The sequence below is a fragment of the Echeneis naucrates genome, chromosome 21 (genome assembly GCF_900963305.1).
Source record: "Echeneis naucrates chromosome 21, fEcheNa1.1, whole genome shotgun sequence".
NCBI classification, from domain to species: Eukaryota; Metazoa; Chordata; class Actinopteri; order Carangiformes; family Echeneidae; genus Echeneis; species Echeneis naucrates.
In genome coordinates this window covers 8,816,933-8,833,551 of record NC_042531.1, presented here as the reverse complement: position 1 = coordinate 8,833,551, position 16,619 = coordinate 8,816,933, and the positions used below count along the sequence as shown (strand labels likewise).

Genomic DNA, 16,619 nt, shown 5'->3' with positions numbered 1-16,619 from the left:
TTTAATTTGACTGATTCATCAATTGAATAAGTGGTTTCTAGATAAGTGCCTGAATCTGAAACTGTGCTAATGAAAAGATTAATGGTATTAATAATAGTGTAATTAGGAATTTTACATTAAACAAAAGATTTCACTGATGCATATCAATGCACCACTATCATAAAGTATATATAATATTTGAGTGTTAGAAGATCATCACATCTGAGCACAAAAAAAAAAATAGAACAGGATTTTTTTTTTTTAATCCAGTTATTTTAATTTAGAAATGGTGACTATTTCATACAATTACAGCACCAATGATCATGTAAATAATCATTATTCTGCTATCAAGAGTAACGTGACAATGTCTTTGAACAAGCTGCTAAATTTCTACAGGCTCCACGGCCTTCAGCAGCTGATTTTGTGCTGTGACTTTAGTGGAAGGTGGCGAGTGAAAAGTCACATTTCTCCCCAAGGGATCAATAGAGTATCACAAATAAAGCATTGATTATCATCTGTCCTGAAGTGGGTCAAGCCAAGAAGAGTGAAGCGGAGCTGTCTGGAGAGGTTTAGAGTAGATAAATAATCCCTCGATCTGTGTGCCCTGCTCTGTGAGATCTAAGAAGACGGAGAAAAATAAACTCAAGATTTAGACACCCAGTGTATGATGAGGCACTGTTAGACCTAAAGCCAACCAAACCAATGGCAACTATCAAGGAGAAATGGTGAATATCTGATCACTTGGCTGCTGCCTATGCACATTACACAACAGAAACAACAATAGTATCACTCATCATAGACATGTAATATCATGTAGCATTATGGTAGCTGTGCCTTAATAGCAGAGGAAAGAAATGTATGTTTGTGTTGTCACCACTTGTCAAACCACGCACAATATCACATTATCGATCAGCACTCCAACCAAGTTTGCTGATGTGATCTTCTCTCTCTGTTGCATAATTAAAGTTGGCCAACAAACGCAGACTCATGTCCCAAGATTACATTACAGGGTCTTTGAGGACAGCCATTGTCTGAATTTACAACTAGCTAATAATGCATATCGATCAGATCAGCAGGGGTTTCACCATTTACCTGGGTGGACAATAGCAGGCTAAATTGATGACATCTTGAGACAGTGAGCATCTTTGAAACAGGCTTGTCTCTTTTCTGCTGTTTTTTATAACAGCACCAACTGGAAGGAGCCAGTTTATCTTGTACTGCACACATTACGTCACCTGGGGAGATCTGGGTATCACACTGGAATACTTTTTAAGTACTACCTGACTTGTGCCCATATTGGAAACTTGAGTGTTGGAAACTGTCACAAAACAAATTTTGTCATTGAAGACCCAGTCAGTTGTTTGCTGTGTAAATTTACGTCGATATATTTTTGTGTCAAGACAACACAGCATTTGGCTTTAGCTGCTTGGTTTACTTGGTTAAATGGTAAAAGACGTTTATGAAAACACCGATAGACAGTATGACTTTGGTATAGCCACAAAAATAGCTGGTATTGTGTTAAAAAAATTTTTTTTCAATGACGCTGAGCACCTCCACAAAGTATAAGAAGCAAAAGCCAATGGCACTAATAACAGAGCCTGAACAAGAAGCTTGATGTTGATTGTTGAGAAGCAAACAAAAGGGACAGTTATGGATGAGTCATGGTCCTCAGAACCATACATTAGTTATTAAATGTGTCCGCATCTGAATCGAGTATTATCAAGAAGTATATACGAAAATAAATCATCACTGCTGATCAAAGTAATATCTATTCAAGAAAACATACCCAGTGAAAACCCACATCTGTATCCAGCTTTCCGATCCCCTCTGCTGCTCTTTAATTTATGTGAATCTGTGCTATTTTAAACAACTGCAAAGTCACTGGCTGACCTTCAGTTTGGAAACCAGGCAGGATGATTTTGTCGTTGCAAAATCTTTTGGAAGTGACAGAAGTTGGCTAACTTTCAATTAGTTGATATCCAAAGATTGGCTACAGAATGACGGGGATAGAGAAGATTATGTTTGGAGGTCAAGTCCATCAATACTGCACTAAATATACGATGACAGCTTTGTAACAGGACGGAGGGAGAAGTGAAGCTCAGTTAAAAGGTGACAGTGTCAGTGACGCATTACATCTCCATCCAGAGTCAGGCAGAGTTGGCTGCCTGGCGGTGTCATTACCCCACTACTGCCTCCATTTTTGTTTTTTTATTACATTTTTTTTTTGGGGGGGGGGGGTGGGGGGGGGGGTGGGGGTGTCCTAGATCTGGATCGTGTCTCCGTGTTGTTGGGACATCCATGTTCAGACACATGTCGCCCTGTGTGAGCCCGCCAGCAGCAGCTAGCTCGGTCTGCTGTGTGCTCATGTCTGACTGGTCCTCGGTGATTCACTCGGGATGCAAATACAAAAGATGAGAGGCTGAAAACAGCCGTGAGGCATCTGCCCCCCCCCCCCCCACCCCCACCCCCCCACCACCACCTCAGTTTAACCTGACGGTGTTGTGACACGGTAGCTTCCTCTGTAGCACCGGGTTGCCTTGAACTAAATAAATAAATATAAAAGGAGAGGGGGAGCGGAAAGCCCGTCGCCTTACCACAGCTAAGGAGTGATGACCATGTCTTTAGTTCTTGGCGCAGGAAACAATTGAGGGGGTCTCTCTTGGCGAGGCAGGTCCGCGGCTTCTCAAAGACAAACGGCCTCCATAAGGGTCCGCATCCGAGATAGCTGCTCCTTCTTATCACAGACGGGTGCAGCGGGGGAAGCTAGAACATTGTGGAAAGTCGGGAAAGTGCTGTGTCTGCCTGTTTCCTTGAATGCGGGCTGTGATGCTCGGCTCGGCTCGGCTCGGCTCGGCTGCACTCCGCTCGCTCCTCCCTGCAGCAAGATGGGCTGCGGGCGGGAGGGAAGCCCCGGGGTGGAGCTCACAGGACCGGACCGGACGGCGGCCGCTCACAAAACACGGACACGAAATTGACACGGAGCGCGGATTCGGAGTAGAAAACTTTAGGACTAAACCGGACGATACCACCCCGGGGAGGGGGTTAACTGGATTAGTGTCTACTTATTTACAGTCTGTGGTAACTTACCAGTGACACCCCTCCATCTGCTCCTGGAGGGGGGAAATGTGCTTTATTGAATAACATGTTAAAAGATTTTTCCTTGTTTTGTTTTGTTTTTTTGCATATTTAAAATGCTCAATGCTCTGAACGGTCACAAGGTTTGAATAAAACTGATACCAATTGAGTTGCTTCCACGGGCTGTATAGACACAACAAGGCCTCAGGGGGATGTAGCATCAAAGCAAATATTTGCGTATAGTAATGGGGACGCCAGTTAACTGCATGTTCAATGTTCCTCAGATACAGAGCTAGAAAAAAAAAAACAACAACAGCAAAACAGTGGTTAATGAAGCGACTTCAGCTGTAGCCCAGAGTCAATGAAAACAGGCCACATACTTATCCCGTTACACTGAAATAGGAACGCAGGTAGGTCAGTATTAAGGGATATGGATGCAGTTTCACTGAATGTTTGACTAGGTAAAGGTGATGGCTTGTTGCTGACTACTATTTGGTGCTCCAGTGGCATGGTATCTTGGAAAACTGTACCCTCCTGGGATATTTTCATACAGTGAGCTTTACAAGGGCAATGTTTTAGCTGCAAAAGTAACTTGAGAGGTTGTCTCTTGGAGAGGAGAGTCATAAACTCTCCTCATCTGTCCAGGCCTGTCACAAAAATGGCTGGATATTAAATTTCATGGCTTGCGTTTCCAGTGTGAACTCAGACATGCTCCACTTTAAGCTTAACCGTGACTCAAAGCATGTTTTCTTTTACCTTTATATTATATTTCAGAGTGGTCCTTGTCAGAATTGAACATTTTCCAGTTTTCTCTCATCGTAGAAGGGGGGGCTGTATGAGTCCTGTATGGGCAATAAACGTGTGTGGAAAGGCAAGGAACAACCCATTCATGACAAATATGGATATGAACTTTTAGTGACCTTACGTTTTTGGCATTCATTTCCTGCAGTATCCTCACTTTCCTATTTACTGTAAGGAAAGGTGGGCGAAAGCATCAATCAAAATTGCACATCTTGATTTAAGTTATGTTTTAATTTCAGATTTTCTTTTTATGTCTATATCTGATAATATAGATGGCTGGATTTGATGGCAGAAAAGGGACTAAGATAAGTAAATGAGAATGTATTAAGAAGGTGTTAATTTATTCTAGCTGCTGTGGTCCATCCACCGTTGTTTCCACACACTGTGGATTAAAGTTTCAGATTTCAGATATGTAGTGGTATCAGGGAGAAATCGTCGATCAAGGTAGCCGTGCAGGTTTCCCACGTGACCCGCGGAGTCATTGACCAACCTGATGAAACAGGTCAGCTGACCGATGACGTCAGACGGGAGTAACTCCAGCGCCAGGAAGCACATTTGTGAATCGGAGGCGTTGAAACCGGCAGGGCGACAACACTCAGAGGGGAAACCTGAATCACTCTGTTCAAGACTGAGACAAAGAAGAGGTAAGAGGGTAGTTATCGAAATACAAAGCTTTTCTTTTTTTTTCTTTTTATCTCTCGGCTCGGTTTGTATGTTTTTATGGGACTTCAAAATGTCTTTGCCGGTCACTCTTATGACAACGTGGTACAATGCCAGTGTTTCCGGCCACCGGACCACTCACTTTACTCCCACTTTTTTCCGTATTATTATTATTATTATTTTATGTATTATTTTTTTTGGTTGGGGGGGCAAGTTTCCAAAAGAAATTCCCCAATTAAGCGACTTTAGTCTCTTTCCCTCTTTTTGCCTAAAGAAAGTATATAACATTGTTTGACATTCAGGTCGTCTGAGATACTTTGCTCTACCGCTGTTTATAGTAGAAAAACTTTACATCGCGGTTAAAGTGAACTAATGTTGATGCTGGTTGTGTTTTACAAGAGATAATGTTATTACAGCCAAGTTACCTCAGACGATTTGGTAACAATGCCAAACAATTATAGTTGCGTAACATGAATTTTAGCTCCCTCTTGTGGATAACTATAAACTATAACTATAAAACATAGTTTATCAGAGCAGTAACATAACGTAAGTTAGTTTTTAAGTTTTGGTGCAAATGATTTATGCGCTGTTGGTCCCGTCTGTGTATTTATCCTTCATAGGAACAATGCCAGGAGACATTAACAAAGGCAAGAAGGCATTTGTCCAGAAGTGTGCCCAGTGCCACACGGTGGAGCAAGGTGGAAAGCATAAGGTTGGACCCAACCTTTGGGGTCTGTTCGGGCGCAAAACAGGCCAGGCTGAGGGATATTCCTACACTGAGGCCAACAAAAGCAAAGGTAGGTGCTTTTATGTGTGTATTCAGAGTCTTTGAACAGCCCAAGGAATCGTGCCTAAAACGTGGCTCCCCTCTGTTTGTTCAATCTTCCTCCAGGCATCATCTGGAGTGAAGATACCCTGATGGTTTATTTGGAGAACCCCAAGAAATACATTCCAGGAACAAAGATGATCTTCGCTGGCATCAAGAAGAAGAATGAGCGTGCTGATCTTATAGAGTATCTCAAGTCTGCAACTTCGTAAAGGCATTCTCATCTGTGCATAAATTGCCAAATTCTGCTCAAGAGACCAGGACTTGTCATTCTTTCATAACGGGCAGAGCAGCAGGAAAGGAGTGTTGTCGGCAGCTGTATTGCTATTTCTGACGTGATCGTCCATGGTGGTGGATTAAATGATATCCCCTGGTTTTAACAGGTTTTCTAACATAAATTATTAAAATATTCTGTTAACTTCTGAATGTGAAAGTTGTATTTTATGTTATCGAATTGACTGTCACAAAGTATTTTGTTACTCCATGATTTCACATTTCATAATTAAGTTGCCTTAACGTGAATATGTTTTTCTGGTTTTGATTCGACCGTTCTTTTCAAACTTCAAGTTAATAAAACTAATACTAAACATTAAGTGAATACGTGGCCAGTGTTGGATTAATTGCAGGGTGTGGGTGATAGTTGCATGCTCAATTCTTTTACTTTATTACAACAGTTTTGGACATTTCATTTTTTCTTTATCAGAGGTCCACATGTCGGCTTATCAGAATACTGTATTTACCAGGGATACCAGTGAGTGTTCGGCTCTAAAATTTGAGAATTTTTAAATCTGGGAGATGGATAAATATTACCTAATTTTGTAATGCCTTCATATAATCAGTGCTTCAGCACAGGAGTACGAGGAATGTGATGTTGATTTGATGTCAAGCGACATGTATTCTGTATGTTGCTGTATGTTTTCTTTTTTTTAAGGGTAAAATCTCCCTCTAAATTAAATTAATTGTTTTTAAAATCAACTAGAATTGGAAAACTTGTGAATGTGATAAAGACTGTATACGTTTGAGCATGAGTTCTTGAATACAAACGCATGCCAAGAATAGTGTAGCGTAGTCCTGGTGGTGTGATCACAGATAGCTGAAGTTGCAGGCCAACACCCCGGGAGGCTTTAAGTTTCTCTTTAGGGAGCTCATATAACAAACTCCTGGGACTAAGACTGCCCCATTCATCAAACTGCCTGTGTTCCCAGTCCCAGTTGTGGGGGTTTTGCTCCCTCTAGCGTCCACATGTAACATCTGCACACAGATTCACCAACTATGTTATATAAAGGAATTCAATTTTCTGACATCCTTCCTCCGCCAATAAAAGTCACTGTTGAGGGAAAAAACTGATGTAGTCCACTGGAGATTACACATTTTTTGGTGTAAGATAAATGTAGCCCAATAAAGAGGTCTATTCGTTAATAATGCTCACTTTGATCACTCCTGTCAGCCTTGCAGAACCATCACATTTCAGGGAATGTATAATCGGATCATACGGAAGCATAATTTTTCTTTTTTTTTTCTTGGTCATGAAGCGTTTTGCATTTAGAGTATTCGTGTTTTTACATTTTCATATGATCATAATTAATAGATGAACGCACATTAATTCTTATGATTTTGCACCACACACTCGACATCGTGCATTCTGAGATGACAGGCGAGTTTACCCGAGTTATCACGCTGGGGAGCCATCCCCAGCATCATCTTCACCTCACTTAGAGCGCCTCTAAAGGAGGCCAACCGGTTTAAATGGCCAGAGGGCTGAGTGCTGAAGCGACTCTGAGCTCCTGTGTGTGTGACGAGGTGAGCGTCAGCGGGACAGAGCCAACCACAGCCGGCTTCATCTGCACACAAGAAGACCCACACGACGGCGATGTTGGCTTTAGTGGCTCTCTGTTAGATTTCCTATTCTTGGGAAAGTCAACACCTGAGCCTGCATCCGCTTCCACGCTCCTTTGCTCCTTGGATCGGCTTCCGTGATTGTGAAATGAACTGAACGGTGAGGAGATGCTGTGGAGAGGCGGACTGGTGCGCAAAGGGAGTCTCCATCCTTCTCCCCACAGAGCGGGAAGTAGATTTCCAGCCAGAGCTTCGGGGTTTGACGAAGTTGTGGTGTTCAGACGATTCTCTGCTTTAACCCTCAGCAAAGCCTCATAGATGCAATTTCTCTGTGCCACTTCATGGCTTTGGTTCGCTGAGGACCACCAGAAGAACAGACATGGCAGTGCCGAAGATGGTGTTCTCTGACGTGGAAACTTTTCTGGACTCGCACCCCGAGTTGTTCGAGGACTACCTGAACAGGAAGGGAAATTATAGCATGGTGGAGAAATGGCTGAAGAATCACCAGGCGAGCACAAGTCCGCTGTGTGCCGCAGCTGCCGCCGAGCCGAGAGAGGAGAAGAGCGGCGCGTCAAAGGACAGCTGGGCCAGCAAATGTGACGGGCTGCAGAGGAGAGCCTCGCAGAGGGAGCTGCGCAAAACTTTCGCCAGATCCAAGGCCATTAATGTCAACAGGACATACGACGAACATGTGAACTCCAGGGCCCAGGAGCCGCTGACCAGCATGAGGAGGAGAGCCCTGCTGAGGAAAGCCAGCTCTCTGCCCCCGACCACCGCGCACATCCTGAGCGCGCTGCTGGAGTCCAGAGTCAACATCCCCCAGTACCCGTCCACGGCCGTGGATTTTAAATATTACCTCAAGGAGCACAACGAAAGAGAGTTTTTCCTGGAGCTTGTAAAAGACATCTCCAACGACTTGGATCTAACGAGCCTCAGCTACAAAATCTTGGTGTTTGTCTGCATCATGGTGGATGCAGACCGGTGCTCCTTGTTTTTGGTGGAGGGGACGGGCAATAAGAAAACACTGGTGTCCAAATTCTTTGACGTGCACGCAGGAACCACAGTGTTGCCCTCGATGAATTCAGATGAAGTTCAGGTTCCGTGGGGGAAAGGGATCATTGGATATGTGGCTGAACACGGAGAGACTGTAAACATTCCGGACGCCTATCAGGTGCCTGCCCTTCTTAATGGATGCATGTGTGTCTGCATTGGCATGGGAGGGAGACAGAGGGAGATCATTTTCTTTGTGCAGGTCGTTTTTACCTCACAATTGATCATAAACCACAGAGTTTGCAATCCACCTGCTGAGTGTACAGAAATCAGCATCAACAATAGTCAGCTGGATGCAGTTTGTGTCAAGACACAAAACATCACAGACCAATAAAAACTAATTAGTGAGGGAGATCCCCAATCATCTTTTTTTTTTTTTGTAATTTACATTAAGATAAAAAGGGGTAAACAAATCTAAGATTATATAAAAGAAGCAGAGAGACCACATGGCTTAGTGATGATAGCAGCTGCTTTCAGAGTAGGAGAAAAATCAGACGTCTGGTTGTCTTTACAGTAGAAATGTTGCTATACTGTCCAAATTCAGCAGCAGCACATCAGGTCAGAACCTTTTCCACTTGACATTTGGTTGAGCAGACCAGGCTGTGGTCTGTTAACCTGCCTATGTGTTGGACTTTTAGCATTGGTAAGATCTGAGAAATGCACTCTCATCTGAAATGAAGTGAAAATCGCGTTTTTTTGCAATGAGTGCTGACACTGTGTCTTCTGTTTCACTCTGTCCCTGTGGACTGCAGGATCGTCGGTTCAGTGACGAAATAGACAAGCTGACAGGGTACAAGACAAAGTCTCTCCTGTGCATGCCCATCCGCAACAGTGATGGAGAGATCATTGGAGTTGCTCAGGCAATCAACAAGACCTCGAGTGGAGAGCTCTTCACTGAAGACGATGAAAAGGTAATATTATCACCGTGGTTTTCAGTTAATGAACTAGATGAGCATCACTGGCTTGCGTATCATACTGCCTCCCAGCAACTGTAAAATTTATCCGTATGATTCTGTTTGTTTTACTTCATTTGTGTTTCTAATAAGTTTGACAACCAGTCATTATACTCTCAGTTGTACATTTTTCTATACCTAAATGTTGAAAAGTAGTCCAGCTTCACGTGAAACGCCGCAGCTGTGTGTTGTGATAGTTGTTTGCTTTTTTGAATAGGTCACTGAAATTACACCTTAATACTTAATACTTTTTAGATTATGTTTTTGTTAAAGACAAAGAAGAAAGTGAATGAAAGAATGACGTGGACATTAATCAAACAAACAAATAAACAGAATTACATTGCAACATTTTAGCCTTTTAGCTTAATGGCAGTTGCGTCATAGCTTTTAGCTTCACAAGCAGCACTCATAACAGAAATGCTGGCTGGTCAGTCTCCCCCTTGGTCCGCATGGAAAAGAAAGATTTACATATATTTACAGATTCTCTGCCATTTCCTCTCATTCTGCCACATGATGTTGATGTTATCTGTGTATGTAATAGCTTCAAATGTACTTTAATTGCCAAGAGATCCGGTACTAACCTTCATGTTTTCCTGAAGATCAGCGTGTTAGCAACGTCACTGCTGTTCAGAGCTGCTTGCTTGGCCTTGGACTTTACGTCTTGTTGTTATTGCAGCACGGGGAAACGAAGTGTAGAGGAACCTGTTGTCTTCATAACTCATGAGTAGCATTTCAAAGATGGTACACTTTGTACAAACTTGGTACAAAATTCAAAAAAATATTCGAGTTGCTCAAATTGGATGGACCTTATTCAGATATCAAAATACTTAGTATAACATTTAGCTCAAACAGGAAAAGACTGGTAAAAGCTATTGATTCTAGATCAAGTCAAACCAACAGCCAGCCAATCACGTTACACGCCATTGGTCACGTGACGCAGATGAGGTAGGTTTGTCAGGTCACGGCACATCGCTGCAGCCTTAACGATGAGTAGACATAAATACACAGAGGCAGCATAACTCACCGGATCCTACGACAACTTCACCGCCATATTGGTAGTGGCAAGGGCCTTGTGTAAAGATGCCTCAGGCTTGTCTCTACAAATTGATGTCTTTACTGGCACTGTGACCTGCAAGTATGAATCACTGAAAAATAGCATTTTAAATCTACAGAGCAATGCAGTAAATTTTTCACGTAGGTACAAGTATAATTAAACGTGACAGGACAACACCGTGGCGGTACAAGAGGTACATTTTTTTTAAATGAAAAATTATTCAACTGCTTCTCTTTGGTGCTTCTACGTGGATGGAATTTTAGTCGTCACAAGTAAACATAGATACATTTAAATCAGACTTAATGTGCTATATCAGTAACCACATTTCCCTGCGACAGCGCTGACGAAGCAATGCCTTCATTAGACGGGATGAGCACTCCTATTTGACAAGTTCCGTATAACATAAAATATCTAACAAGCAACTGCATATTTGTTGTCTGTCAAACTGCCTCTCTCTCTCTCCCTCTCGATGACCACACGTGTCTAGTCTGAAAATGGATTTTCAGAGTTCATTTAACTCACTTGTCTGACATGAAGTGCACTTGACCTCGTACATAATCTCAGTTTTCAGTCTGTAGCTGGGTCATAGCACGTCTCTTAGCATTATCCAATCTTCAGTAGTCAATTCATGGCATTTGGAAGGTACTGCTTTCCAAAGTGTCAGGACCCTGCTGTGTTCAAGGCGGTCAATGTGGCGAGCGACAATCTCGAACTTCGTCTCACCATTTAGATTTCATCGTTCATCCTGGGACAACAGATTTCTCCAATCACTCCGCTGTAGCGGCTCAGATTAGTCCTAGGCGGTGGTGGTGGCGAACAAAGTTGCTTATACAAGCATAATATGTCAAAGCATAGGCAAGTTGCATTTTTTTTGCCACCATCAAAAAGACCATGAAGACCGCTATGGCCATTGGCACATTTGAATAGATGTTCCTGACAACCACTGACTTATTCTCTTATTACAGCTATGAGCCCCGAAAGGGTAGAAAAGATGAAAAATGAAAGCATAAAACAAGTTGTGCTTTTATTGTGGAGTTAGGTTTCCCTGTTACAAATGATAGTAGTTTTCATTTACAGTATGTCCCTCTCAATTGGCGCTTTAATGTTGAAATTGCATCTCTAGGTTCTATTCATTCTTCATAATAGATGTAGATTACAAATTCTTTTTTTCCCTCCCTTTGTTTTGGGTACACATTTCACACTGCATTAACATCTCTCAAATGCTTGGAAGGGCTACAGCTGAATTAGTAATGAAATGCAATACTAGCATCACAGGAAGCTTGCCGCACAGCACAGCTGCAGCTCTGCCTTTATGGAAGAGCTTGCAATAAGAAAATATATCAGAGTATTCTAAACATTAAACTATACTGCAGTAGAATATATTATCAGAGACTTTGGTGTGCCTTTATTAAAATAAATGTTTTTCACAACACACTGACACCTTATAGAATATTTATACACACGCCCCGTTATATGGCTGGTCTTACGTCCCACTCTGCTTCAGTTGTGTTCTGTTGATCCCTGCAGGATTGGAATTTTTTTTGTGGAGCTCGGATAATGGAGGAGCTCATGTATAAGTGCACTGGCTCATTTTCCTCAGAGGAATACACCTTTTTGCTTAATTTAAGTGTTGAAGCTGACTTCACTCTGCTAAATCTTCATTTTTCATTATGTTGATTTTTCTTTTACCAGATGTCCAGATGTTGGCTTTTTCATCAATTTTCCCTAAATACAAAATGTTACTTCTCTCATGTATTTTCCATCTGGCAAAATAGGATCTAACAGGCTGAGTTCATCGGTAAATACCATTCTCGTCTCACCGCCGTGCTCCCTCTGCTGCCATACTTCCTGTCAAATCTGCTTGAAGCAGTACGATAATAGCAACTTTCACACAATTTCCCATGTTTCATTATGTTCCTGCAGGATATCCGATCAGCACAATTTTAAACACTGTATTATACCAGATTGATTCTTTACAGAAAATTAATTTAAAAAAATAATTAACCAGAAGAGGCCACTATATGAACAAAGAGATGTTTCAAAGAATGCTTTGAGAATGTACTATATGTGCATATTAGTGAAGTTTACCTATGAAGTGTTGCTTTGTGAAAGCTGTGAAACAACACTAGGATCAATTATTCTACAGTTGGGGTCCCAAACAATCAAGGCAGACATAAGTGGAACTGATAGTGGGGATACCAGGGGTGACTAGTGGGTGAGCTTTGTGCAGAATAAGTCTGACTCTTTTTTATGTTGTCCTAATACAGTCCAAGAAATCCAGAGGAACACAATTTGTATTTCATTTGCAAATAAGTCAAAAAGGAAACATAAATGGACCTAAATCTGTTCTTTGGGGGATCCCAGAATAAAACATCCAGCCTTAATTGTGATATTGGAATGGGCAGCTCTTAAAGCAAGTAAAAGATATAAATAATAATCATTACATCCAAATAGTGTGCACCTAGTGATTATTCTTTGCCTTGTATACAATTCATATTCATTTGAACATGTATTTTTGTGTGTTTGTTTCCAACAGACAAAATGGGAACAACTGTGCAACAGATTGAGGGTTCACGTTAAGAATTAGTCAAATAAACAACTAAATCTTTTTTTCAGTCAAGACTGAGTATAATCCCAGCACATGGTTGAACTGTGTATTGATACAGGAAATCTATCAAGCTGCTCTGGTTAAAGTAAACAGAGAACTGCTGACTATTCATGAAAATAAGAATTATCTGATGTAAGAATAAAAAAATAACAATGTATTATTATAGAATATGAGATTGTTGTGTTGCTTTTAACTTTTTATTTCAAGTCTACTCAGATTCCATAGGTGGTCATTCCACATACAGGTTCATTGACCTGCAGTAGAAAGGTCACTGGATTATTCTGACTGGCTGTATTATTTTTTTAACTGAACTGAATGAAGACTCATTATAATGGGCCTGGTCTGGAACCATTCAACAAACAGTGCAAATTATTTTACAATTCCTTTGCCAGTGCTGTTATTTCAGCATTTAAAATCAGCTTATGCCTTCAGCAGTGGTAATGATGCTAAATATCCTCTGGGGATGAATAAAGTATTTTGATTCTGATAGATTCATAAACCTTCAGAGTGTCAGAGGACAGATTGAGCATAAATTGAATTCCCAACGTTTGCACCAATTTTGAATACATTTCTAGTAAACATTCATGTTGATAACATATCCAAATACCAAATCACCAATAGCATCTGAGTTTATTATTTGAGAGTGAGGATATATTTCTTTGTAAGGTTTCATGTTAAATGTTCACAGCATATAAGAAAATGCTGGAAAAAGTCATTATGGTTTGAGAGGATTCAGAAATAAATTTTTTGTTTCTAGAAGTACCAACATTCATTTGAGGAGCCAGTGGGCCTTTCCAACACTTGATCTGTGTTGTCACTGCATCAGTGTAACATATGCTGTTCGTGGACCTGTTCTTTTGCATCTGTTTTTTTTCCCCATGTACCTGCAACGTGTAGAAAAGTTTAATTATTTATGGGTAATGGCTATTGAACAGAACTACTGTGTGCTGCAGGGTTTATTAACTGTGTAATGTTATTAACCATACACTGCAGCCTTTTAAATCAGTATATTTTAGACAATTTGGTTGAATGGAATCAGTTCAAATTAATGAATCATAATGTCCAATATATGTACAATTGATTTAGATTTAGCCTAATTTGTGAAGTACATCTTATGGCGTGGTATTCGTGTTTCTGCAATAGGTAGACAAAATTTGTTGGGGTGTAGCTTCCTGTTGCATTTAATGTCACGTTCAAAAGATGCAATCATTGCTCTGTGTATTTGTAACACTGCTGTGCACTTTGCTGACACAAGTTGGGGGCTTCTATGAGATTAGGGAAAGGGGTGTGTTTCTTTCTTTTTTTCTGAGACCCAACATCCTCGTCAAACAAAAACAGCTTCATATTAGCCCTCGTGCAAAGTGAGCACAGCTTTTTAAATCAACTGGTAGCTGCTATACTTGGGGTAAATAAAGAAATTGTTGGATATGTAATTTGTCTTGGTTCATATAAAATTCCAGTTGGGCAAAAGGAAGTCACAGAGGTTGGAGGAAGTGACTGTCCCTGAGGCCTTGGCTTCTTAGTTTCATTATTAAAGCACTCTTTACTGGTCAGTCCACAGGCAAAAACGTCTTGTTTGTAATGCAACATTGTATAATGGCCTGCCTGACAGAATGTAATTAGAGAAAGCAGCGCTTTTCTTAGGTTTGCCTGTTAGTTCCACAGGCAGATCCATAGTTGGATCCCCAAAGTCCAGCTCGCTAATGAATCTGCTCCTGCTGGGGCTATTGATGGCCGCTGCCTTTCTGTAAGATCATTATTAGAGAATTCCACCGGACAGCTGAAATAGCATTATGTATGAGCTTATTGCTCAGCATCATCTGTTTCAGTGTCTGAAAACAGCTGCATGAGATGGGTGATTATGTATAATAACTAAATGAAGTAAATCAAGTTCATTTACACATTAGCACACAATCTGCACTGAGCTGGATTTTGAAACAGCATCATAATAGGTGTATCAGTGTGAAATGCCAGAGCAGAATAGTTCTTGTTGTATCAATGTTGATCAGACCAAAGTGTCTTTGATTGTATGTTTTGATCTGACTTACAGACAACTACAACTACAAGGACTTGTAGAAATAATTAATATGTAAATATGTATACAAACACAAACATCCATTAGAAAACATTTGACTGATTCTGTATAGACAAACGTACAAAAACATATTTTTATACTCCATTCTTTGGTACTTAGTCACTGGACTCTGTCTTTAGAAAAGAAATCCACTCGAGTAGCTTGCTTCTCGTGCATTCAGATGGCCCTCCTGCCATTGAAATATAGAGTGAGACTTTAGGTACGTGTAACAAACCCAGGAGGCCTGATTGATTGTAAAAAGAAACGCTAACTACTGGTGCGGGGTTTCTTAGTCTTTTGATGCCATTTTAGGTCTACAATGATTGTGAACAATTAGAGTTGTCCGGTTTTGATTTGTAAGAGCATAAAATGAGTGCCAAACGTAGTTTACCCTTTATATTTTTTTTTTTACACATATATATTCTATATCAAAAAATATAAGTAGCCAGTGCCAGCCTATTAATTTCATCCATCTGTGCATGGCATCACTCTTCATGGGGGGTTATAACCTACTGCGACTAGCTTAAACATGTGGTTCAGCACCATTGTCACATTTTCAACACAGCTATAGGACTGTGCTCCTCACATGTTCATTTGAGCCTGATGAGTAACTGATACGTTATCTGTTCTTAAAGGTGAAAGTGATATCCCTGTATCAGCAGCCACAGCTGAGTAACTTCCCATTCATGTATTGTTGCAGTGTCCCTACCCTCAGGAGACTGGCAAATATTAGTGGGGTTTTTTATTTGTGCTGATTGTATAGTTTACACAGCAGCCAGATGCTAAAGATAGATAACCAAACAAAGAGACAGAGTAAGGAGGCACACAACCTAAATGCTGTTCATTTCATGGTATGTGAGCTTAGTGTCTCTCAGATAAGGACGTATTGTGGAGTAAGTACAGTTATGGTTATAGTCTTTAGTCACCTTTCTACAGCCTGTGAAGAGGCTGCTTAGATGTCGTTTGATTATGCATCAACGGTGATGAAGACGAAATGTTGTTCGATGCTCAGCAAGTGGGATGTTGATTAAATTTCAGTACATACATATTAACTATAGCCATTAGGCCACATCAACGGATTACATTATTTATGTGGCAAAAAAATAATAAAAAAAAAAAAAAAAAAAAAAAAAAGACTGAAAAAAGAATTTTATATTATCAGCCCCAGGCACAAATAAGTCTGACTCTTGAGTCAAATGGTAAAATGTCACTTGAATTGATTTATTTGGCCTACAAAGTAATGATGCCAATGAAAGCCATTTCTTATTTGTTCCACTTCACTTCTTTTCTCCACTTTTTTCCTTAAATATTATTCACTTGGTTTTTTCTTAATATTTTTTAATATTAATATTAATAATAATATTTTAATATTATTGCTGTTTTTTCAAATGTTATCAAATTTCAAGAATTTTCTCACAAACAACTTTCTCTAAAAATGGTTATCAAAGGGTAAAGGTAACAAAGTCTTTTTTTTTTAAGGCCAAGACTTATTTGTATATTGTAGCTGTGATTGTGACATCTGTGATCATTTGTGTTAATAACCCTGTTAATTCTGCGTGTAGCTCTGTAATGACAGTGTTGTACGTATCTACAGGTGCTGCAGATGTACCTGCCATTCTGTGGTATTGCGATCTCCAACGCCCAGCTCTTTGCTGCCTCAAGGAAGGAGTATGACAGGAGTCGGGTAAGGGCCACAGGCCCAA

General features: G+C 40.6%; 3 protein-coding genes across 6 annotated transcripts in view; 2 read left to right on the top strand and 1 right to left on the bottom strand.

Moving 5' to 3' along the window:
* osbpl6 (oxysterol binding protein-like 6) overlaps positions 1 to 2,814 on the bottom strand; it is a 29,596-nt gene extending 26,782 nt beyond the window's left edge. For all 3 annotated transcript variants that reach the window (XM_029530672.1, XM_029530673.1, XM_029530674.1), the window contains exon 1: positions 2,574 to 2,814. The gene's annotated coding sequence lies outside the window, so the exon portion shown is untranslated. The remainder of the gene's footprint in view (positions 1 to 2,573) is intronic.
* Positions 2,815 to 4,390: 1,576 nt separating this feature from the next.
* On the top strand, positions 4,391 to 6,316 carry LOC115062059 (cytochrome c-b). Its single transcript, XM_029530679.1, has 3 exons — positions 4,391 to 4,499; positions 5,136 to 5,312; positions 5,408 to 6,316. Exons 2-3 carry the CDS (start codon positions 5,141 to 5,143, stop codon positions 5,551 to 5,553), a joined length of 318 nt encoding a protein of 105 aa, XP_029386539.1. The 5' UTR covers positions 4,391 to 4,499; positions 5,136 to 5,140; the 3' UTR covers positions 5,554 to 6,316.
* Positions 6,317 to 7,212: 896 nt separating this feature from the next.
* Positions 7,213 to 16,619, top strand: part of pde11a (phosphodiesterase 11a) — a 33,637-nt gene continuing 24,230 nt past the window's right edge. For both annotated transcript variants that reach the window (XM_029530675.1, XM_029530676.1), the window contains exons 1-3: positions 7,213 to 8,348; positions 8,980 to 9,138; positions 16,511 to 16,600. In XM_029530675.1, coding sequence (XP_029386535.1) covers positions 7,557 to 8,348; positions 8,980 to 9,138; positions 16,511 to 16,600 — 1,041 coding nt within the window. In that variant the 5' untranslated portion in view covers positions 7,213 to 7,556. The remainder of the gene's footprint in view (positions 8,349 to 8,979; positions 9,139 to 16,510; positions 16,601 to 16,619) is intronic.

What these genes read in the sequence shown, in the direction of transcription:
- LOC115062059 (XM_029530679.1), top strand. Translation starts at nt 5,141, where the DNA reads ATGCCAGGAGACATTAACAAAGGCAAGAAGGCATTTGTCCAGAAGTGT. An exon ending in TGAGGCCAACAAAAGCAAAG is followed by an intron (nt 5,313 to 5,407) that starts GTAGGTGCTTTT and finishes ATCTTCCTCCAG; the next exon opens with GCATCATCTGGAGTGAAGAT.